General features: G+C 33.1%; 3 protein-coding genes across 4 annotated transcripts; 1 reads left to right on the top strand and 2 right to left on the bottom strand.

Moving 5' to 3' along the window:
• Positions 1-1,602: 1,602 nt before the first annotated feature.
• On the bottom strand, positions 1,603-6,094 carry LOC115972461 (DNA-directed RNA polymerase II subunit RPB7). The gene is made up of 6 exons (XM_031092756.1): positions 5,667-6,094; positions 5,380-5,545; positions 5,235-5,285; positions 4,782-4,847; positions 4,613-4,681; positions 1,603-2,048 (listed from the first exon to the last, which is right to left on the bottom strand). Exons 1-6 carry the CDS (start codon positions 5,780-5,782, stop codon positions 1,986-1,988), a joined length of 531 nt encoding a protein of 176 aa, XP_030948616.1. The 5' UTR covers positions 5,783-6,094; the 3' UTR covers positions 1,603-1,985.
• A 5,737-nt stretch (positions 6,095-11,831) lies between these two features.
• On the top strand, positions 11,832-15,952 carry LOC115972478 (pentatricopeptide repeat-containing protein At4g16835, mitochondrial). Of its 2 annotated transcripts, XM_031092782.1 has the most exons (2): positions 11,832-14,365; positions 15,662-15,952. In XM_031092782.1, the coding sequence occupies exons 1-2, from the start codon at positions 12,309-12,311 to the stop codon at positions 15,717-15,719; spliced, it is 2,115 nt and encodes a 704-aa protein (XP_030948642.1). In that variant the 5' UTR covers positions 11,832-12,308; the 3' UTR covers positions 15,720-15,952. The 2 variants fall into 2 exon arrangements, with proteins under 2 accessions (XP_030948642.1, XP_030948643.1); XM_031092783.1 differs by lacking the exon at positions 15,662-15,952 and having other exon boundaries at positions 11,832-15,085.
• A 2,979-nt stretch (positions 15,953-18,931) lies between these two features.
• LOC115970039 (GTP-binding protein YPTM2) lies at positions 18,932-22,377 on the bottom strand. Its single transcript, XM_031089699.1, has 8 exons — positions 22,225-22,377; positions 21,287-21,359; positions 20,573-20,620; positions 20,432-20,479; positions 19,962-20,033; positions 19,707-19,862; positions 19,508-19,611; positions 18,932-19,383 (listed from the first exon to the last, which is right to left on the bottom strand). Exons 1-8 carry the CDS (start codon positions 22,236-22,238, stop codon positions 19,290-19,292), a joined length of 609 nt encoding a protein of 202 aa, XP_030945559.1. The 5' UTR covers positions 22,239-22,377; the 3' UTR covers positions 18,932-19,289.
• Positions 22,378-23,293: the final 916 nt, after the last annotated feature.

Here is a 23,293-nt window from a genome sequence, read left to right as displayed (position 1 = left end):
GGCTACTCTTTGATCTCCCAAATTTCATTCGTTGTTTCTTGGTTACTGTTGACTCTAGAATATGTATTTTTTCTTCAATCAAGGTCTTGAGGATCTCTGAAATTTGATCCTACTAATCTTGCATCATTGCCGCCTTGAGAGTGTCTAACATTTGGTGGTTGAAATTCTCTGACATTCTTTCCAAAATCTCCACCCTTTGTTCTTGAGGATATCAGATTTCACATTTGCTCTGCAAGCCAAGCCAAGCCTTATCACATCTGAATATCACAACTCATGCGGCTAAGCCCTTGTCTTATGCTATTTGAATTAACCTTTGTCACAGACATAATAATACAACTAAAGTTTTGGTGAAAATGTTCTTGTAAGCCTAAATCATTCTCCTTTTTTATTCTCAAATTTCTTCTCCCTTTCCTCTTTTCTTTCAAGTGACATTCATTTCTATACATATAAGAATGTGTTAAATAGTAGCCCACACGGGTTAGCTCGATTATAGGCCTTAGGGCATGCTCCCTCAAGGTCCTGGGATAAAGGCTTGGGATAACCCGATGAAGGGTTTTTGCAGGCGAGTCGTGTATCTAGGGTTTTCTCAATAAGGGTAGGTTCAAAGGGACCTTGAAGAGGTTCCCCGTCATTAAAAAAAATAGAAATAAAAAATTTGTATTAGAATCGGCACTAACTATGCTTTCAACAAATTGAATTTTCGAGTAACATTCAGTTTTAATGAAAAGTATTATTAGAAGGGTAGCCTAAAAAAAAAAAAAAAAAAAAAGAACTTGTCAAGGTGGAGGTATTCATAAATTTGCTTCTGTAAATCTAGAATTGAGCATTTTTTTTAAGACTATGATTATGAATTCATCGAGCATAACATTATACACTTCAAACTTCCTGTTAAGTACATGAATATAATCTTACAACTTTCACGAATCTAGGGGAAGATGGGAAAATTTGAAGTTCTTGAACATTTTTTCACATTTTATTATACTAATAAAATATGTATTTTTTCTAAAAAAAAATTGATTAGAACTAATTATTCTACTAAAATAAACCAAAATTTTTTTTTGAGTAAATTACTTTTTGTATTTTTTAGACATAATTTAATCTAATTACAGTTACTCTATTCTGCAAATTCTTTGATTCTAATTATTTAGTGATACATATTTACGCTATTTAAGTATTCTATGGTCTTGTTCCAAGTGTGAAGCTACAAGTAATTTTAAAAAAAACTAAGGGGAGAGTCATTTCAGAAAACCTGAAGGAAAGTTGATGTAATTTACACTTTTTTTCCTATGTGGGATTTGAATAATAGCTGTTCTGTGTGATGATAAATATATATATATATATATATATATATATATATATATATATATATATAACCACTCTCAAATCTCAAGAAAATGATGTAAGATTCTGTGTCTACCTTAATTGAGGATGACTAATTACTTTGAACTGCTTATTGTAACTTCATTCCTTGCGAGGCACATAGGCCTCATGGACACAAATTCGTGGGATGACAAACAATAAAACCCAAGTTTTGGTGCTTACCCAATCATCAGTCAATAATCAATAGCCAGGAAAGCAAAGGGTACATTTTGATTGAGGATATATAGCACAACATAGAGAAATCTCTATTAAAGTCAGAATTTGGGTGTAGTTTTTCTCTTTTTTGGTACCAGATTATACCATCAAAGCAACATTACCCAGTTGCCATTGAGGTCAAGCAGGTAGTACATCCAAAGGATCTGAGTCCATAATTAAGGGCGCTAGCCTTTGACAAATTTCTAAATTCAGTAAACCAGAAACTAAAACCAATTCAGCGATTCAGCAATGCAGACAAAAAAAATTCTATCCAACAATGATTCAGCATCACTAAGTAGCCCCCTAGAGTGTAGTACGAATAATCCTGATTAATATTATACAACAGGAATTTTTAAAAATACAAGACAAGCAGGTAACACAAGCAAAGAAAACATCATCTAGCCACTTCGCTAAGCCGCTGCAGGATCATTGATCACACCCAAGAAATCATCTTTTATGGTACCAATGCAGAACTGTAAAAAAGAGAAATATATTAGATAAGAAACAAATAAAAAGCTAAATTTCAGATTCATAATATGCTCAAAAAGTCACCAAAGATTTCAAGTCTTGTTCTCTTAAAAAATAATTAGCTTTAACCACTTCAAAGTCCAATGAGAAATACTCGATAACCAATGACATTCAAATTCAGACCTAATTTGACTGAAACAAGACTTACTTCAATGCCAAAACTAAAAGAAAACAGGTGAGTCTAAATGAAAATGACAAGAGCCCTGCTTTTATAGGCAATATGTGATCCTCAGGTCCAACTTTTTTTTTTTTTTTGGAGAAGAAATGCTCGGGTCCAACCTACCTCAGGCTTTTTTACCACAGGAACTTATGCCCTAAGGCATGACAAGATCCTCCTTCCTCCAAAAATTAAATTATAAGAGTTCCCTCATGATGAGAATCCATAGGGCAAACATTACTATGGCAGGTATGTAAAATCAAGGAAATACTTTCATTCATGCAAACATAAATTTTCATGAAAAGCTGTTTTGAAAAACAACTAAACTTATGCTTCATGGCGCATGCTTTGAAAAGTTTCTTGCATCAACACTAATGCAGACCAGACAACCATAAGACACACAGTGGCAGAGCTAGAATTTGACTCTAGAGAGGGCAAAATTTATAATACATACACATGCATGTATTATACATATGGACACGTAGGCATAAATACACACAATATAAGAATTTAAAAATAATTGCCAAAAGTCTTGTAACTCAGTGGCATTGTCTGTTCTCATTTATGAGGATAACTAGGGTTCAAATCCCCCTCCCCCAATTGTTGTAACTATCAAATTATGAGAAAAATAAAATAAAATTCAAAGATCATTAATATACAGAAATAAAAAAGAACTAAATTAATAAACATATATAATAGTAAATTACATATAATTGTTTATACAAAAATTTTCATGAAGAAAAACAAATTTTATCATTTCTCAAAGCTAACTGTACTATTCTTTATTCTGTATCTTATTTTATTTTTAGATCAAAATTACTGATAACTTTTTTTCTTATTTTTATAATTCGATAGTTGGGGAAGAGAGGATTTGAACCCTAGATGTCTTCATTGGAAAAACTAGGAGATGCCAACCAATTGAGCTATTGCTATCTTACTTTCCTTTACCCTTTCCTTTGCTTTCCTTTCATACGTTTTGAATCCTAGAAGACATTGATGAAATAGGAAAAGATTTTTATTTTTACCTTTCTATTCTCTTAATTAATTATGACACATTAAATATTTATGCTGAAAAATATATTAACAATAATACATATAAGGAACCCACCTAGGAAGAAGAAAACATAAAAACAAACAAAGAAGAGACAAAAATCACAAATTACACCCTTTAAGTTTGGTCCATTGTCGTTTACGTCATGTAAGTTTCGTTTTTGTTGGTTTAGTCATTGAAGTTTACACATTTGTTGTCACCGTTAATCATTCCATCATAAAATTTTCGTTGACTATTAAAAAAAATACTGTTTTAATATTTTAAAAAATCAATCTAAGCTACTAGTAGCCTACAAATTCAATGACAGTGAACCCTCAAATTCAAAAAACCAAACACCAACAAATCAAAACCAACCTTGGGCCTAAATAGAAAGATCCATATTGAACAACGCCTATATAACCTCAGCAGTTTATTCTGCATGGCTCAAATTGAGATGCATACAGATGGGGGTTCTAAAGAAGGTGCGCCTAGATGATTTTCCTTGTAGGAGTTCCACTCTAGAGTTGGTTTCTTAAATCAACTCGTATTAAACTGTTTAGACTGTGCTTTTGTTCTATTTGAATTGCAGGTGAAAGTGAACCCAAGGTCACTTATTGACAGTAAAAAGTGAGAATTTAAAATAGGAACCATCATCACCCTATACTATATCTCATTCATGATATCCTCTGGGGCTGCTTGCAATTTCACAAACCAATAAAAATCCCTTTATTTAGGCCAACTTAAGATGAGAAGTAGCTGGGTGATGGACGAGGGAACGGATGTGCTCATATAAGTATCGGCAGAGAAGGATATAAAACAAATACAGGAATTCATAAGATGCACTCTTAATTGGGGACTTAACTCACTGAACTACATGAGGAATGGCTAAAGGTCAAAAAACCAACTAAAAAAATTATCTTCAGAATCCCTAGACCTTCTTAAAAATAATGGAATGGTAGTCCTAATTATACTTGATTTTTTAATCCTATCCACAATATATAAAAGGTAGCCATAAAATGTTCACAGTCATGGCATATATTACACAACTTAAGTGGAACCAACCCCAGCCCTGAAACAAAGAGGAAATCTTCTGTAGCAAATTGATAACCCACCATCCTGAATGGCTCCACCCTTTTCACCTACTTAATTGTTTAACCAAATTTCTATCCATGCTACTACATGCCTTCTATTTTAAGAATGTGTTTTCTGAAAATAAATTTGTGGTCAAAATTTAACTGAGCTGAATTTCACTTCAATTCAATTACAAGATAACATTATGTTAAGCTTTCAAATAGTGGTAACAAAATGGAATAATGACATACAATTTCTGTAGCATCAACTCGAGTTCCAATTATCTTCAGCCGGACTTCACTATCCTTTTGTATCTTAACCTGAAGTAGACCAAGATATCAATTTCAAGCATACAATTTTAAACTAGAAATTTATCAAATTTCTTCTGAAAAAAAAGAAGAAGTTAGAACTAAGACTTACTGATCCATCTGAAGTTGTATAATTTGGCATATCTCCAGATTGGAATTCCATATCATCCGGTATCAACTAAAACAAAAGGTAATAATTTATATATGTGCAACAACCAAAGCAGATATAATTAAACTTTCAAAAATGATGGAAACAGGAACTCTAATGAGCTTTAGGAACCAACAAACAAGAATTTACACAAGAAGAGAGACTGTGAACATCTTGAAAATTCACACGTATACAATACAAAGGAAAATGCTAGAGCTACTACTAAAGCTTACAAACTATCGGTTGCCACTTCAACATAATAATAAATGGAAGTTTTAGTTATTATTTTTGGATTATGTAGTAAATTTGTAGTATCTCTAGCATCACTCCAATACAAATTCGACATCAAGTCCTCTGGTTTATAGGGTGATTGTCAGAATACACATCCTAGTCACATAAATGGAGAGCAAAACTTACATGGTTTGAAACAAAAATTTGAACAGGCCCAGCTTCAGCAAAAAATCCCATCTGTAAGATTTCAATATAGTTCAAAATATATGCTAAAGTTATTAAAAAATAAAAAAAAAAAAACAAAAAAAACTTGCAATTCTAATATAGATACCTTGTTGACCATAGTAACAACAGCCTCTAAAATCTCGCCTTTAAAGGGTCTGAAAACAACACATTGGTACTTCACTGGAAAGGACACAAATCCAGTTCCATCACGAATCAACCCCTTCCCAATATTCTCTATTCCAGTTATTGCCACTACAAACCCATGTCGACCACTGCATATATATAATTATAATTTTAAAAAAGTAACAAAATTTTAGACCATAGAACCAAAACAGAGAAAACCCAAAAACTAAAATTAAGAAATTGGGATTTAAGAATGAAAAAAGAGAGAACCTGCAGGTGCCCTCGACATCTTTCATGAGCTTGGCGACAATGTTGTCACGGAGGTTGCGGCCGAAGTGGCGAGGGTGGAGCTGCATGTTCCGCTCCAGTACTATGTGGAAGAACATCTTTTTTCTCTTTCTCTTTGTAAAGTTTAAAACTTTTTTCCAAAATTGAGGGCTTTCTTGGTTACTGGATTCAAGGGTTTTTCTTTCTTTCTTTCTTTCTGGGTTATGTTGCTTTTACAACTGTAATCCCAGATTAGGGTCGTTTACTTCAATCTCCTTCAACTGGGTTGGTTTTTAACTCCAATCCCTTGGAGTTTTGTTTTGTTGACCGAAGCTTCGTTCTGTATCGCTTTCTTCTGTTTGATAAAAATCCTCTGCTTCATCCATAAATAGAGGAAAAGGTTGGAAGAGGGGAAGAGATGGGGCTTCGGCTGCTTTTTGTTTGTGATTCACCGCGTGGACAGTATCCATGTCTTGTCTTTCTGTCTTGATGGCCCAAGATGTTAACTGGGCCCAATTCTTGTTCTCTTTTGTTGGTCCAGTCTTAACAGAACTAGAGTTTTTTTTTTTTTTTTTTAAAGAAAGTTTCAACCAATGACATCCGTTCCTGATGATAACTTTTTATCATCAGATCAAGGCACTAATCGGAACAGTTTTTGGTATAGGTAGGAATTGAACTCTAAATTTCTTATTCAACTATAAAAAACTTTATCAGTTGAACTAATTGAAACTCACACTAATAGAACTAGAGCTAATAAGGGAAGGAGAAAAAAAAGGTAAACTAGAGTTGTAAACAAATGTCCTATTATTATTATTATTATTATTAATGTTATTTTATAGATAGGGACTAGGGAGGGGGAGAGACGAGGTTAAAAGTTCAAACAACAAATATCATGCATTACAAAGAATATCACTATAATTTGGACTATCACTTGAACCTAATACCATATTTTTCAAGATTTTTTATTTTTCCTTTGAAAATCGTCAAATACATAATACCATAAGTCTATAGAAATCCTATAAATTTGAAAATCGTCGAATACATATATAAATTTGATAGGGGAATACATTTTCAATAAGTATAAATAACAATAACTTTTAATTATCTATTCTTTTTGTTGGTATACTAATTGACTACTATGATCAATTACAAGTCTTCAATATTACTCTAAATTATGTATTTACATAATGTATTTGCATATTATATCATCACTGCATAGTATTTGCATAAACTATCTGCCAACAAAAAAAGTATCTGCCAACAAATGCAATTCCCCTAAACAATTATCATTCATTATATAATAATATTATTAGTCCATGGTAAAGATTGTCCCATGTAAAAGCAATTTAGAGCAATATAGGTATTATGTTAAAAAATTTCATCTTTTACTTCATTCATTCTTTCTTCTTCTTCTTTTTTTTTTTTTATTATTTATTTTTTTTGCACTTTATGTACGAAAAAAAAGTAGCTTCTGCCTAATATCCATCAAACCAAAAAATTCTTAGAGAAAAAAGAAAATTAAGCTTGAAATTCAAAGCAAAGAATTGGGATTTTGGTAGAGAGGAATGAAATAATTATTGTTGCAAATTTTTTTTCCTTTGCAAGTTGGAGCTATTGATCGATCAATGAAGGAAAAAAAGAAATCTAATCAAAGAATTGTGTTATAGAGGGGAAGAGAAACATGGAGAAAAGAGAAAAGAGAGACAGTTAGAGAGAGAGATCTATGGAAAGAGGAGAGATTAAAGTTAGTGACAGTGAGGGTGTGAGAAGATAAAAAGTGAGAAAGCTTACCATGAGAGAGAGAAGGTACCAAAAAATTATGTTTCTCATGGTTATAGATGAAGATAATATTTATAGGAGATGCAATGCGTGAGAAATAGATTGTTTTCCATTTTTTTTGGAAAACAACCTATAGAAAATAAGCCTAATTTTTATTAGGGTTTTCCATTGACTAAAGATAATTTTCCATTGACCAGTTTTTTTTTTTTTTTTGGTGCTATCAAATACTGGAAAATGTGAAAAACTATCTTTATAGAAGGTTTTCCAGTGAAACAAATAGAGCGTTTCTACTCTAGTTTAGTAAAAATCCTTTCCTAAAATTAAGATAAATTACTTGAAAAAGTGGTTTTTTGACATGATTTGAGCATTAGGCTGTGAGATATTGGAGAATCAGGCTAGTTGTTTTTTTGTGCTAAACATGACAGGTTGTATGATCTAGATTGATCTTATTTGTAGCTACAAAGGGAATATGATTGAGTCAACATTAAGGGTGTGTTTGTTTGGAGGTGAAATAGGGTGGATGGAAAATTTTGGAAAGAAAATAGGAAAAAAAACTTTTTTGGAATGTGTTTGGTTGGATTGGGAGGAAGGAAAATAAATTGTAGGGTCCAGGTGTTTTCTCCCCAGACCCACCAAAAAATTTTCTCCAAAATGGAGAAAAAACTTGGGAGAGGAAATATGATGGTTGAATGACAAAAATGTCTTAAAGTTGCTTTTTTTCGGTGATTTCCTAGAGCTGTGGTGTGGTCCTTTGTTTTTTTTTTTGTTTTTTTGTTTTTAACTAGACATGATTTTTTTTTCCTTGGACATGATTTTTATTTTTTAATACAATTTGGGTCATTGCTTTTTTTTTTGGTTGCTTATCACTTTTTTTTTTTTTAATTGTGCACAATTTTTTAACAAGGGTATATAAGTAAGGTATATAAGTAAATTTATGTAGACTCATTTTTTCCATCCCTTCACTTTTTCACTCTCAACCAAACAAAAATAAGAGAAATTAAATTTTTTTCTATCCTCCCACTTTTCCACTCCTCCAACCAATTGGACCCTAAATGACAATGTGTGTTTATCAAGTAGGTCAGTGAGTTTCTTCATATATATATATATATATATATATATATATATATATATTGTACAAGATAAAAATTCTACATGAAATTCCCTCTTAAAAATTTAAACTAGTGACGGCTCTAGAAATTTTGTTTAGGGGGGTTATTAAGAAACTTAAATTAAGAGATTTTTAATAAAAAGAGAATTTGAATATATCAAGTTATCAACAAAAAAAAAATAAATAAATAAAGTTTTACAATTTCCTTCTACAAGTTTTCAAATTTTGAATTGTTACATGATAATTCATTATGAGTATTTTTGCCAATGTGGGTAGTTATAATCATTTTATTTTATTTTATTTGTCTAACATTTTTATTTTTATGCAATTGTTATTATCTATTAATTTTTCATTGTTTTTATAAAAATATTTTAAACTAAATGAATAAACTTAACTCATTGGCTCTGTATTAATTATTGATGCACACAACCACACTCATTTATACGTAAAATAATACAGTATGTGTCTACTTAACCAATTAAATGCTTGAATAATCACTAACTTTACAATTTTTCTTGATTTTTTCTGACTTTATAACAAAAAGTTATTATAACATGATAACAATACACACAAATAATAAATCCTCTCTATTTCCTAATTATTAAATTATATAAAGTTATATTATATTTATACTGTACACACAAATATCCACACACATCATTATTCACACAAATAACATTATAACAAAAAGTAATGCATACAATTAATATTAGACACACTTACGCACATATAATATAAATTTATAATAAAGAGTGACATTTACAGTTCACAAACACTTACTCGTATTCTTAGAGTTGGAAATACTTGTAGTAAGGGTGTATAAGATTTAAGTTAGGGTATGCAAAAATATTTTTAAGAATAAATTAAAATATTAAACTAACAAAAAAAATATTACAAATATATAATAACATCTCAATAGATTCCCAATTTGGTTGGATTTATATATGGGTATTAGAATTGATTGAGTGTGATTGTGTTTATTCTTAAATATGTAATAAGATAATGTGGCATGTTGGGATTGGAGGGGTAAAACATGAGTTTTACACCACGTCCTTATAGAATTTAATCTCATATATATATATATATATATATTTATATCATTTTTTTTTTGGAAGTCAGGGGGTTCATTTGAACTTCCTGAACAAAGGGTAGAGCCGCCCTTGACTTAAACTCCGACTTTTATCCTCTACAACCCACAAGCATTTATTCTCTGTGTATGTAGTACACCCATCATGAGCTCTCATTGATTAGTCGCATAGTTCTTAATCAGTTTAGGGCATAAATGCAGCTAGGGCACTCAAAATTTTATTGATAGCTACAATACTTATAAATAAAATGAATGAATATATCAATATATAAACTTTCCTTAGTTTTTTTATGAATAACATTTTGTCGACATAGCTAATCATACCCTCACATTCACATAACCTGAATTTCCCAAACTGAATAATCCCTAAACCAAATCTCAGATAATTTGAATTTTGAGCTAAAACAATAGGTAAATTCAAGTGTCAACTCAATTCCCTAAACCATTTACATCACACACACAAAAATACCAAAAATTAATAACAACATTTATAAGCAAAATTGACATAAATAGGTCAACGGATCTAGTACGGAAACACCTAGATCTAAATCCTTCGGGCAAATCCAAATACAAAAATGATCAAAGCGAAATATCCAAGCATCACAGGAATTTGTAAGAAATGTATTTTTGAAGATATTGAACAAAGAATCATCACAGATCTAAAACGAATTGGATCAAAATTGACATAAATTGAGCGAAACATAGAAACGATAGAAATTATAAATTAAAAAAAGAGCCTTAAAAACAAATTGATATTTAAGTGAGAAATGGAATAAAAGAAAGAAAACAAAAGATGAGTTTTAAAAGCTTAGAGAGCATCTTCAATAGTTTTTTCAAATTTTTGTAATGATTAGAGTGTAAACAGTTACTTTTACACATTACTAACTTACTTTTTTTAAATACACTTTCTAATATATTTTTTTTATAATTTTTATATTTAATTTAAATATTATTTCTACATTCAATTTTTAATCATTTTTATTCTTTTCAAATTCTAAATAGCCATTGTAAGAACTGAATTTGGATTGGACCCAATATAAGATTGTATTTTAGCCCAAAAAGCCCAAATAATAAATTTGTAGAGTGTGGATGAAAGAACTAAATCTACTCCAAAAGAAAAACGATAAAATTTGCTAATTTAATGCTATTAAACACAAGTAAGATAAGAAAGTCTGTTATCGAAGTGGCCTGAGGAGCTTATATTATAATGTCTTGTTGATGAACAAAATTACAAGAGTTTACAATATTATTACCAAAATTTATTGATTTTTTTTTTTTTTCCTTTAGGTCATCTTCTCATGCTATATACTACAATCTTGGTATCATCTCTACCATACACGTGTAGGTTAGATTTTGAGAACTCCTTCTTGTCCCATCCAACACCTCCCAGAACCATCAATTAGTAGCTGTAAGGCTGTTTGACCACTGTTCAAGTATCACCTCCACATTAATGCGGCCAGAGAGTTAGTTGGGAGACATTTAATGTGGAGGTAGCAGTTTTTTGAAGATATTTGTTGCCCTCCCCTTTTCTTACCCCTTGTCCAACGTTCAACTCTTAGTTGTGATGTAACTTTGAAGAAAGTCCATGATGATATGACACTCTTACTGATCTCGGACCCTTGTTTCCGAGATGACTTTTCTCCTTGGACATTCGTTGAACTTATCTCATACTATCTTTACTTTTCTCTTTATACTGTTTTCCTTATAACCTCATCTGACCATCCTCGGATTAGCTAATGTCCTCGAATTGAGCCATAAACCCAATTAGTACAACCTTAATAGTACCTCATGATTAACTGGCCCCCACAGCCATATTTTTTAAATCTTAAAACTATATAATTTTTAAATTGTCCAAAAATCTATATTATTAACCGTCTAATTTTAATTTTCACGCATATTTATTTGTTGGTCTTTATCAAATCTATGTTACTCTTGCACAAATTCTTTAAAATTTGATGCAATTTACAATTGATCAAATTTATCATATATTCATTAATTCTCCCCTAAAAATATTCATCAATTTTTTTATCTTTTAATTATTGATATTTCATTAATTTATCATTATCCATTTTTATTTTTTAATAAAAAACACAATTTAATCTTAATTTAATGAATTATTATTCTTATTCATTAAATTCTAATTAATTTTCCTTTTTAAAAACACTAACCATTACTCCATTAGTCTTTGTTTTTTTAACAAAAGCTTGTCATCTTCCTCCTCCGTCGCCTACTCCGCCTCCACCACCGCCAGCGACATGCAGCCCTGATGGGTTAGATCTGTTTTCTTCTGACTTCATTAGTTTTATGAGAAAGACTGTGTTTTTTGTGATTCGATTGCGTTTTGTGTTTTGTTGTCATTTTTAGCCGTTGAGAAAATGCTCTAAAAAAATGATTTGGAGTTGCTACAGTGCTCGCTTGGTCAAGAGAGCTACTGTGGCAACTCTAAAAAAAATTTGAATTTTGGAGAGGTTGTTGTTGGAGCTGGTGATTTTTTGTGGGTTTGCTCTCCAAAAATGGGTTTAAAGAGTCTATTGGAGATGCTCTACTATTCGAGATTCATGGCGGTGTTGCGATGAAGATCGATGAGATTACGATGGAATGGAAATTGGTTTTCCCGACGATAATTTGACGGGAACAAATTGCAGAATAAGAGGAAATCGAGGAAGTGGAGATGGGGTTTAGAATTAAAGTTACTACAAGGAACCAAAACCCCTTGGCCTCCCTCAAAATTTTCCCACTATCCAAATACCAAACCTCTTCTCTTTCCACCTTCACAATCCAAAACCCACATGCCAATCCAAACAGAGAAGCAATTCCCGCCAATTTTTCCCCTCATTCACCCCAAAAAACCCACTTGGTTCCCTCCAATCAAATGACCCAGGAAACCAAAACTAGCCATTTTTCAAAACAATCCACACCCTTTACTCAGCCTGATCTTAGTCACGTGATTTATTCAAATAAAATTATCACCAATTATATTCGAGCTGGTGATTTAGATTCTGCTCTTAAAGTGTTTGAGAATATGACAATTAGGACTACAGTCACTTGGAATTCAATCTTGGCTGGTTATTCAAAAAAACCTGGTAAAATGAAAGAAGCCTGTGAACTGTTTGATAGAATTCCTGAACCAGACACCGTGTCATACAATATAATGTTAGCTTGTTATTTGCAAAATACTGATCTAGATACTGCACGGGTTTTCTTTGATAAGATGCCTGTTAAGGATACTGCATCTTGGAATACAATGATATCGGGCTTTGCTCAGAACAGGAAGATGGGGGAGGCACGAAAGTTGTTTTTGGTGATGCCGATGAAAAATAGTGTGTCGTGGAGTGCGGTGATATCAGGGTATGTGGAATGTGGGGATTTGGATTCTGCAGTGGAGTTGTTTGAGGTAGCGCCGGAGAAGAGTGTGGTTGCATGGACTGCCATGATTACTGGGTATATGAAGTTTGGGAAGATTGGATTGGCAGAGAAATTGTTTCAAGAGATGCCTGTGAAAAATCTAGTGACATGGAATGCTATGGTTGCAGGTTATGTTGAGAATGATTGTTCAGAGGATGGTCTGAAGCTTTTTAGGAAAATGGTGGGAGTTGGGATTAGGCCAAACCCATCAAGCTTGAGTAGCGCTTTATTGGGTTGTAGCAATCTATCTGCATTGCATTTGGGCAAACAAATTCATCAGTTGGTTCTTAAGTCTCCATTGTATCATGATACAACAGCAGGAACTTCATTGATTAGCATGTATTGTAAATGTGGAGGTTTGGAGGATGCCATGCGATTGTTTCATGAGATTCCAAAAAAAGATGTAGTCACTTGGAATGCAATGATTTCTGGTTATGCTCAACATGGGGCAGGTGAAAGAGCTCTCCATTTGTTTAATAAGATGAGGGACGAGGGAATGAAGCCAGATTGGATTACCTTTGTTGCAGTGTTATTGGCTTGCAATCATGCAGGACTGGTAGATCTTGGGCTTCAATATTTTGACTCAATGGTAAGGGATTATGGAGTTGAAGCTAAGCCAGACCACTATACATGTATGGTTGACCTTCTTGGTCGGGCAGGTAGGTTAGTTCAAGCTGTGGATCTAATAAAGAAAATGACTTTCAAACCCCATGCTGCCATTTTTGGCACACTTTTGGGTGCTTGTAGGATCCACAAGAATCTAGAGCTTGCTGAGTATGCTGCAAAGAGCTTGCTTGATATTGATTCTGCCAGTGCAGCCGCTTATGTTCAATTGGCTAATGTTTATGCTGCCAAGAGCAGATGGGACCATGTTGCCAGGATTCGACGATTAATGAAAGAAAATAATGTAGTGAAGATGCCTGGGTATAGTTGGATTGAGGTAAAGAATGTGGTTCATGAGTTCAGGTCAGGTGATAGGGTTCACCCAGAATTGGCCTTTATACATGAGAAACTGAAAGAACTGGAGAAGAAAATGAAGTTGGCAGGCTATGTTCCAGATCTTGAATTTGCATTACATGATGTGGGGGAAGAGCAGAAAGAGCAGCTTTTGTTATGGCATAGTGAAAAATTGGCCATTGCTTTCGGGCTCATAAAAGTGCCATCAGGGAATCCAATCCGAGTTTTTAAAAATTTGAGGGTATGTGGGGATTGCCACCGCGCTATCAAGTACATATCAGCAATTGAAAGGAGGGAAATCATTGTTAGAGATACTACAAGGTTCCACCATTTCAAAGATGGGGTTTGCACTTGTGGTGATTATTGGTAAGCTTGCAAAAACTGAGGTTTCTTTGAAAGTTTTTCTCCAAGAAGATCTTCTGGTGCATGGGCTGTGCAGGAAGTTTATATATATCTGGCCTAAGACTTCCCCATACACGAAATTGATAGTTTTTCTTAGGGAAAGTCAAGCTCACCCCCATAGGGGAGCTGGTGAGTCAAACCGAAGTTCACCCCTTTGCAGGAGAGCTGGACGGGCCATTAGTGTTGACTATTAGTTATCTCTATATTAAAAATGAAAACCAAAATTGGTTTAATCCTCAAAGCTTGATCCTTAATAGAAAGTGTTGATTATGTGTTATCTCTATCGAAATACTTGTTGTCTTTGAATAAGTGCCTCATCGCATCTAAGGGATGAAGACTAGAGTCAAAATGTTATGGAAGGAAAAGATTTCTTTGATGTTATATAGACTGGATCAATTTTTATTGAAAATCCGGATTTATTTTAGTTGTATTCAAATCAAACAAAATTAATATATGTGTGTCTATATAATATACTTTCATGGAATATTTTTCTGTCCATCACTCACGTGAAGACTGAAAAGTGAAAACAAACCAAAGTCTTACTTCTTGATGTTGCTTGAGTTATTCTGCTCAGCCAATTTACTATAGTTGTTCTCAAGTCTATAAGTATTTGGGCTCTGTTATGTTTCTGTGCTGAAATTTATTATTTTTGTTGGATAGGTTTATAATGTTTTGCTCTCTGGAAGTTGTAATTTGTTGTTGGTTGCTTTTGTAATGGATTTCTAAGCTTTGGCTCTCATGAAGTTTTGTTGGGCTCTAGTTTTTTTAATTAAAAAAAAAATCCGAAATTTAGTAATTTTTTTCTTCAATTGCTATCATGTAAGGTAGTTCCTGCAAGGAACTGATGTAAAATTTCTTTATTGTTGCATGTTTGCTGCCCTGTTGCTGTTTTTTGTGTATGTTGTGTTTACTATATGTAAGGGTTCTTTTTCTTTTGTGTACGATGTTTTTGTTTTTAGAATTTGACTGATACAAGGTGAGCCAGGCTTAACTAAATTTGATTTAGAAATGTTATAAAGTTGAGCGCATTAGAGGTCTAATGGAGAGTGAGTGAGGGTGTGGAAGTGCGGGAGAATAGGGGGATTTGATGTTTGGGGGAAAAAAGAAGAAGAAACACTTACTGATCAATATAGCAGGTTATTGTTTTCTCTCTTAATGACTAAGGTTGAATATGATTCAGCAAAACCTCGATAGGTTGGGCTTACAATCCTTGAGCCCTTTTTCAATTTTACGTTGAAAGATTCTGCCCTATTGATGCAGGAGTCATATTGGAATGGATTGGGAAGCTTCATATGGGATTTGTTGGCCATGTTGTTAGGTATGGTAAAAGAGTATGATTCTAGCATGCGGTATGGTACAGGGCTCACTCTTTTGAAAGAACTATGGTCTTGCATTTAATTGCAATTGAAACGGGGCTTCAGTGCACCCTTGCTTTGGGCCACTTCATGAAAGATCTATGAGAGCAAGAGCTTTTGAAGATTACTAATTGGAGTTGTTGACTCTATGTTTGACATGTTATACTCCCAACTTCTTGAATGGTGAGGGCAGAGGTTCCATTGGTAGGAGATTTCCTTGGAATAGTATATGGTGCACGACGGCTTTTTTTTTTTTTTCAAATTTTGAGGTTTGCATTTGAGTTTCAAATTAGGTAGCTTCATAGAGGATTTTTCTTTTTTTAAAAATAATTCTTGTATCTGAATTGAATAATTGTTTTTGAAGTTGAAGTAGATCCATGAGCAACCCAAGTTTCTGATCTGATCAATCTCTGTCAAGATGATATTTGTTCTTTATTTTGTTTTTATTAAATTTATACATTTCCTGTACATGTTCTCATAATTATATGGAAATTTTGTGTTATTCAATACAAAATTCTTGATATTTTAATGGCTTATTGTTGGTTAAGTATCTTGATTACTGATCTATGCTTAAGTTGAAGCAAAAGTGGATATATGAATATCTTTCATTTTGATATACAGTTTGTTTCTTTGGTTTCTTTTTTATCGTATTCATATTTGGATTTCTTTTTGTTATGATATGTTTAATGCCGTTTTGATTTACTAAGAAGAAGTTTAGGAGTCCAAGGAATATATAAATTGAATTTGAAATCAAGGATTTGGTTTAAGGAGAGAGAAATGCTAGGTACACCAATTTTGGCACAACTTTGTGCCACCACATGGCGAGTTGTGATTGGTAAAGATATGTTAGTGGGCTATGTGGGAATACACTCTTACCAATTACAACTCGTCATGTGACGAGTTGTGGCACAAAATTGTGCCAAAATTGGTGTCCCTAGCATTTCTCTTAAGGAGATTAACATTGATAAGAATTTGATGATTTATTTGATATTGATTGTCATTCTGCAGCTTTATGCTGATTGTTCCTCTAAGGCAGGCTAGTAATGGTGTGGAAATGTATTCTTGACCAGAGCTAAATTAGTAAGTGAATAACAATTAAGGTTGTGTTTTGGTGAGTGGGATCCTCCAGCTTTATGATTGGTTGATTCTCACAGCAGTGGGTTATAGAATCAGCCTAAGAGAATTTTTTGGTTTCGTTTAGTATGTCTAGGATGAGTAATTATAGAATACTCACGGAATACCATAAATGTGTACTCCCTTTTATAGAGTTGATGATGGTTATCAGTGCATTCTTATTCTTGTCATGTTAATTTAATCAAGAGAGAAAAGGGTGAGAGTAATTGAATTTTAAACAATAATTGTTTTAGCATTAATGAGTGAAATATGGGTGAAGGTAAGAGTTAGGTGAAGAGCAAGAAAGAAGGGATTCTATCAATGTTATCAAATGGGGAAATAACCTAGTAATTTCAAACTTGATTTTTTAAATAAAAAAATGATAATAATTTGATAGTTTGCTAAGGGGAGAGAGGGGAGGAGGGGGTTTGAACTCTAGAAGTTTTTGTTAGAAACACCGAGAAATGCTATTTGAGCTATGCGGCTTTTGGTAGACTTGATGAATTAGAAAAACCAAGCATTATTGTTTATGAAATTAATGGATGCAAAAGTTTGGTGAGGAGTTCATGTTGAAGACGTTTGCTTTTATCAATTCTTTGGTTTAGTAAAATCCCTTCCCATAACATAACTTATTTGAAAAAAGTGGGTTTTTAACATGATTTGAGCATTAGGCTGTGAGATTTTGGAGAATTAGGCTAGTTGTTTTTTTGTGCTAAACAAGACAGGTTGGTTGGTTTAGATTGATCTATTTGTAGCTACAAGGGGAATATGATTGAATCAACATTTAATGACAATGTGCGTTTATCAAGTAGGTCAATGAGTTCCTTCATAATTCATATATTTAATTCCTTTGTGCAGTACAACCATAATGGGCTCTCATTTGCTTGCAAGTATTCCAAACTCGTTTGCAAGGTCTCTCATGGAGCCCAAAATAGGTGAATTAAATGCCTTTTATATGTTCATCAAATCACAACTCCCACACTTATATCCTTTTTGGGTTTTCACGCGTGCTTGGACCACATGATGAAATTAATTTTGAGCTCGGACCCGAGTATATTAGTCATATGGAAGAAAGGTTCAAGCTTTGGGATTTTGCATCTATCTCATTTCATTTTACATCTAGCAAATGGCATTGACATGGTCAGCCTCGTCTATTTACATATTCATGTAGTTTTAGCAAAACAAATGAGAGCAGTTTAAGATTCGAGTTGGCAGTTGTTGATTGTTCAGAAGGATTAAATTTGCTCACGAAAGAGTAAATAAATGTAAGTTGCGAAAGTTCCAATTTCATCCGATGTCCCCGAAGGGACTAAGTTGCAAAAGTTAGTAAGGGTTAAGAGGTACAATTTTTTTTATTATTATTTATTTTTTGAGGTACAAAAGTTTAGTAAGAGTGCATGTAAATAAAAAATAAAAAACACTTGTAGAAACCTCATTTCATGTTCATGTATTTTGTAAAATGTAGCGGTCATACGTTGGACTTCCTCGCGAAGAAAGAATGTTCATATCAGCTAAATTATCGAGTCAATTCAAACACTAATGAATCCTGATTGATTAATAAAATACATACTGCGTGCCTGCGTCTTATTGGAACCAAGAAAAATTCTAGTTCCAATAATTGTGGGTAAAATTGTGTAATTGAGTATGGCACCAGAATTTCTCTGAAGCCAACCAATATTGCCTTTTGGCTATTTTGGGAGGTCTCCCGCGAACTTGGTCAAGGGTTCAGCCTTTCAGGTCCTGTTAAGGATTATTATCACCGGTTAAAGTGACGCTTATTTTTTTTAAATGGGAAATAAAGGTAACATTTCACGGGCCTGACATGAATTTTGGATAATAAAATATAAACACTCACATTAAACATATGATTTAACAGAAAAGTCAAAATTGAAACGAGAACGTTGAGACCATTTTCCCTGGGATGGGAGGATATTGCTCAATTTTGTAATTAAAGGAGAACATTATACTTCCAGTCCAAAGTTCAAGGTGGGAGAATTAAATTTTCCCTAACAATTACAGCATCTGTAGATGTAAAATTTTCGAGCTTCTTGCGCACCTATAATTATCTGGATATACGATTTATATCTTATTACCAAGAATAACAATTGAATAATATTGAGATAATTCTGGAGATAAACACTAAACATCAAGGCCCTCAGGTAGGTAGGGCCTTCAGATAAGATGGAGGGCACAGAAGTTGCACAGGGCAACTAAGTCTAATCTCCAATATTCCTAATTTGTACAAATGTTTTTAAAATCAAATACATTCAAAAGAATGGACTTTACCAAAGTGCTGAACAACTGACACTGGAAAGAAAATTAACAAAATATTCTTCATATCAAAGCATTAGGAAGAGGACTAGTTTTACATGCCATGGAAGACACAGATAAACATCATAAAGCACTATTACTTCTTCCCTTCAAGAAGAGCAGCAACCAGACTTCTGGTTGACAGGCTGTCCCCGAATCTGCACTGTTGGAGGCCTGGCATTGTTCATGGGTTGGCTTGCCATCCTGCACCCAAGAGAAGAAAGAGATATCATTCCATGAAGATGACTAAATAATAGTTTGATGATCAAAGAAGGGAAAAAACAAACCAAGCGAGTTGGAACTAGTGATGAATGATATGATACAGTACCTATTCTTGATTTCAGCAGCCATGGCCATGAAAGCCTGTTCCACATTGGTGGCATTTTTTGCACTTGTTTCCATAAAGGGGATCCCAATTTCATCTGCAAATGCCTGACAAAGACAGAACATGTGCAAGCGTTATGCAGCAATTTTTGGAACAAAATAGTCCTTTTACAGATAAAATTGAAAGCCTGCATGTTCTGTACCTTGGCTGTCTCATAAGACACAACTTTATTTGCTGTGAGGTCACTCTTGTTGCCAACTAAAAGCTTGTTCACATTTTCACTTGCATAGCGGTCAATTTCATTCAACCATTGCTTAACATTGTTGAAGCTCTCCTGATCTGTAACATCATAAACAACCTGCCCAGAAATCCACCAGCTTCAGACAGATTTCTCACAAGAGGAGCTAACTGAGAAGGGAAAGCAGCAAGCCAATAACATATAAAATGCGGAACTTACAATAATGCCATGAGCCCCACGGTAGTAGCTGCTTGTGATTGTCCTAAAACGTTCTTGACCAGCAGTGTCCCACTGAATGTTCAGAGAATAGCATAAAACGCAATCAGCAATTAACAACAGCATACTTCGACAGCCACTTTCTACCATGAAAAGTTCTTCACCAACTGGCCACACGATACTTTTAAGACATTGATATGGGCTAATATTATGCGGTAGAAATATTAGATTTCTCAACAAATATGAACACTTAGAACTAAATTTAAGTTAAAGAGATTTCAAAATTACTAAAACTCTTCCAAGATTACACATCTATGTTAATATAAAAACCTAGTACGTTTCCAGAACAGGATAAGCAATTCACAAATTTGGAATCTTGATTTAACTGCAATCATCCCCAACACTGTCAGCTGACTAACTGAGACAAATTCTCCCTGATCAATGGAGGACTAACATAACATTCATAAACTTACAATTTGGAGTTTAATGGTCTTCCCATCCTGTTCCACGGTGCGAATTTTCTACATGAAATAGATGATACAAAAGTTATTGCTGTATATTTATGTTGAAAATATCAATGGTTCAAGCCAACAGTGAGGAAGATGAATACTTACAAAGTCAACTCCAATGGTGCTGATGTAGCTATCCAGATAGGAATCATCCTGGTTTGGAAAGGAAAGAATATAATTACAAAATATCCCTCAGAAAAATTTATCATAGTTTGGAACACCGAACAGAAACTTTTCACTAGCAAAGCAATCACGCTAGTATATTAGCTAATAAAATAAGTAAAATATACGTATCCTATCAATTTGCATGAAAAATGACAATGGTGATCATTATAAAATATATATATATATATATATACTTTTAAAAAAATGTTGTATATACTAGGGGTCTAATAGGAATTAATACAATTATTATTTCTTTCCTTCGTTTTTCCTCCCAAACCAAACAAAGGAAAGTTATATACATTTTCTCAGCTCCCACTTTTCTATCCCTTCTACCAAACACGAATGAAAAATGAAAAAAGGGTCATTTATTTTAAAAGGAAGGGTTCATTGATAACGTGTTATTCAGGTTGTACTTGGTAAATTACACTTGCACCTAGTGGATCTTGAACCCACAAACTTCCCTCTATCCCATGGGAGGAGGAAGTGCCAGTTGAACTAGCTCATTGGATACACCATTGCAATCATATACATATATGTGTGTGTGTGTTTCACTCACCGGCATATACAACTAAACAATTATTTCTTTCTTTTTTATATAATCAAATAGAGGTTAGGCTAACAGTAGATAAGAACAAAAATACACTAAGCACTTACAGCAAACCTCAGAAGCAGACAAGATTTTCCAACACCGGAATCTCCAATAAGCAAAAGCTTAAACAAATAGTCACTGCGAATAAGAGAACAGAAAGGAATAATAAATAAATAAAGTTGCACATGATGGTCAACTCAATAGAGAAACATAAACAAAAACTATCCATCCAATTTACAAACAGCAAATGAATTAGCAACAGACACATGCATACACAAAATCAAACATATATCTAACACAGAAAACAGAAAATTTCATAACCCAAACAAGCTCAGCAAAGCTCAACACCTCCACCCACTATTGTGAACAAAATCAAAGCCAAATATACACAAAATTTCCACAATTACATTTAAGGCAGGGTGGGTCTCATATTGCAAAATAAGATTAATCACATAGTTAGAGCATAAATGAAGCTAGGGCACTCAAAAAGTAATTGATAGCTACAATACTCATAAATATAATGAATTAATATATCAATATACAATTGTTCCGTGAATAACATTTTGTCGGCATAGCCAATCATACCTTCACATTCACACAACCAAATCTCAGAAAATTCGAATTTTGAGCTAAACCAATCAGCTCAATTCGCTAAAATTCTAACACTCAGAAATACCAATAAATAAATATGTTTCTAAGCAAAATTGACCTAAATAGGTCAACGGATCTGGTACGGAAACACCTAGATCTAAATCCTTAGGGCAAATCCAAATACAAAAATGATCAAAGCGAAATTTAACAATCCAAGCAACGCAGAAAATTTATAAGAAATAAAAATTTTCAAGATATTGAACAAAGAATCATCACAGATCTAAAAAGAATTGGACCAAAATTTATATAAATTGAGAGAAACACGGAAATTAACAGAAAAAAAAAGACAAACGTTAAAGTGAGAAATGGAAAAACAAAAGCAAAGAAAACAGAGGATGAATAATAAGCTTACTATTCGGGATTCATGGCGGTGTTGCGATGAAGATCGATAAAATCACGAGAATCTCGACGAGACGATGATGATGATGATGATAGAGTGGTATGATTTTTCCGGCGATAATTTGACGGAAACGAATTGCAGAATAAGAGAGAGAGAGAGAGAGAGTTTGTGAAGGGGGAAGGAGAAATCGAGGAAGTGGGGAATGGGGTTGGGTCGTGCGAGTTTATAAAAATGGCCCGAATGCTTGGAATTTTCTCTCTATCAAATTAATACAGAATTGGGGGGGGTTCTGTGACGTGGCACTATGAACGGATTGTCGCCACGTGTCATCAACGGTGACCCCAATTTACCATTTTGGTCAAATTAAAATATCAATTAGTTTTTTATGTAGGTAAAGATTGAATTCTACATCTCTTATACAATTATTAGAAACTTTACCATTAGCTCAATTGAGTTAACTGGAATCCACGCATAGAGACACATGAGCATGAAAGTTTAATTGAACTTTTTTCAGTATTTTTTTTTTTTTTGGAATAAATATGACATAAGCCGTATAGGTTGAAAATGGAATCTTTTGCTTATGCATTGCATTTGAAGCAAAAATGACAACTAAAAGAAATTCCTTTCTATTTTCCTTCTAGGAATTCCCTTCACAATTCTTTGATATACAATAAGGGTAAGGATTTGTTGCAACTAAGAGTACGTTTGGTACATTGAATGAGGATTACGACATGAATTGTAATTTTTATTACTAAAAATAAAATATGTTATAATGTAATAACTAAATTTATTCATAAGTTTGGTTGTGAGTTATAATATTAGAATAAAACTTAAAATTTATTTTAGGAAATATCTTATTTATACAATTATATATTCTTAAAAATTGTTATTTTTTAAATTTAAGAGGGATATATGTTATTTTTTTATGATTTTTTTATTTTTATAATTGTTAGATGTATATGGAAAGTTTGTTTATTTGGAAATATATTAAGTTTTGAAATTATTGCACTTACTAAAGAATAGCTAATACAATCCTTTTAAAGAGGAATAATTATTCCTCATTTTGAATAATAGCTATTCA

Source organism: Quercus lobata, chromosome 12 (assembly GCF_001633185.2).
Source record: "Quercus lobata isolate SW786 chromosome 12, ValleyOak3.0 Primary Assembly, whole genome shotgun sequence".
NCBI classification, from domain to species: domain Eukaryota; kingdom Viridiplantae; phylum Streptophyta; class Magnoliopsida; order Fagales; family Fagaceae; genus Quercus; species Quercus lobata.
Note: the sequence above shows the minus strand (reverse complement) of the source record. Positions and strands in the feature narration are given on the sequence as shown.

Excerpts from the sequence above, each read along its gene's own strand:
- LOC115972478 (XM_031092782.1), top strand. The coding sequence starts at position 12,309 with ATGGGGTTTAGAATTAAAGTTACTACAAGGAACCAAAACCCCTTGGCC. Across the intron at positions 14,366-15,661 it reads TGCACTTGTGGTGATTATTG|GAGTCATATTGGAATGGATT; the intron begins GTAAGCTTGCAA and ends CTATTGATGCAG.
- LOC115972461 (XM_031092756.1), bottom strand. The coding sequence starts at position 5,782 with ATGTTCTTCCACATAGTACTGGAGCGGAACATGCAGCTCCACCCTCGC. Across the intron at positions 5,286-5,379 it reads TTGTTACTATGGTCAACAAG|ATGGGATTTTTTGCTGAAGC; the intron begins GTATCTATATTA and ends GAAATCTTACAG. Across the intron at positions 4,848-5,234 it reads AAATTTTTGTTTCAAACCAT|TTGATACCGGATGATATGGA; the intron begins GTAAGTTTTGCT and ends CTTTTGTTTTAG.
- LOC115970039 (XM_031089699.1), bottom strand. Across the intron at positions 19,612-19,706 it reads TGTCTTATGAGACAGCCAAG|GCATTTGCAGATGAAATTGG; the intron begins GTACAGAACATG and ends TGTCTTTGTCAG. Across the intron at positions 19,384-19,507 it reads GCTGCTGAAATCAAGAATAG|GATGGCAAGCCAACCCATGA; the intron begins GTACTGTATCAT and ends TCTTGGGTGCAG.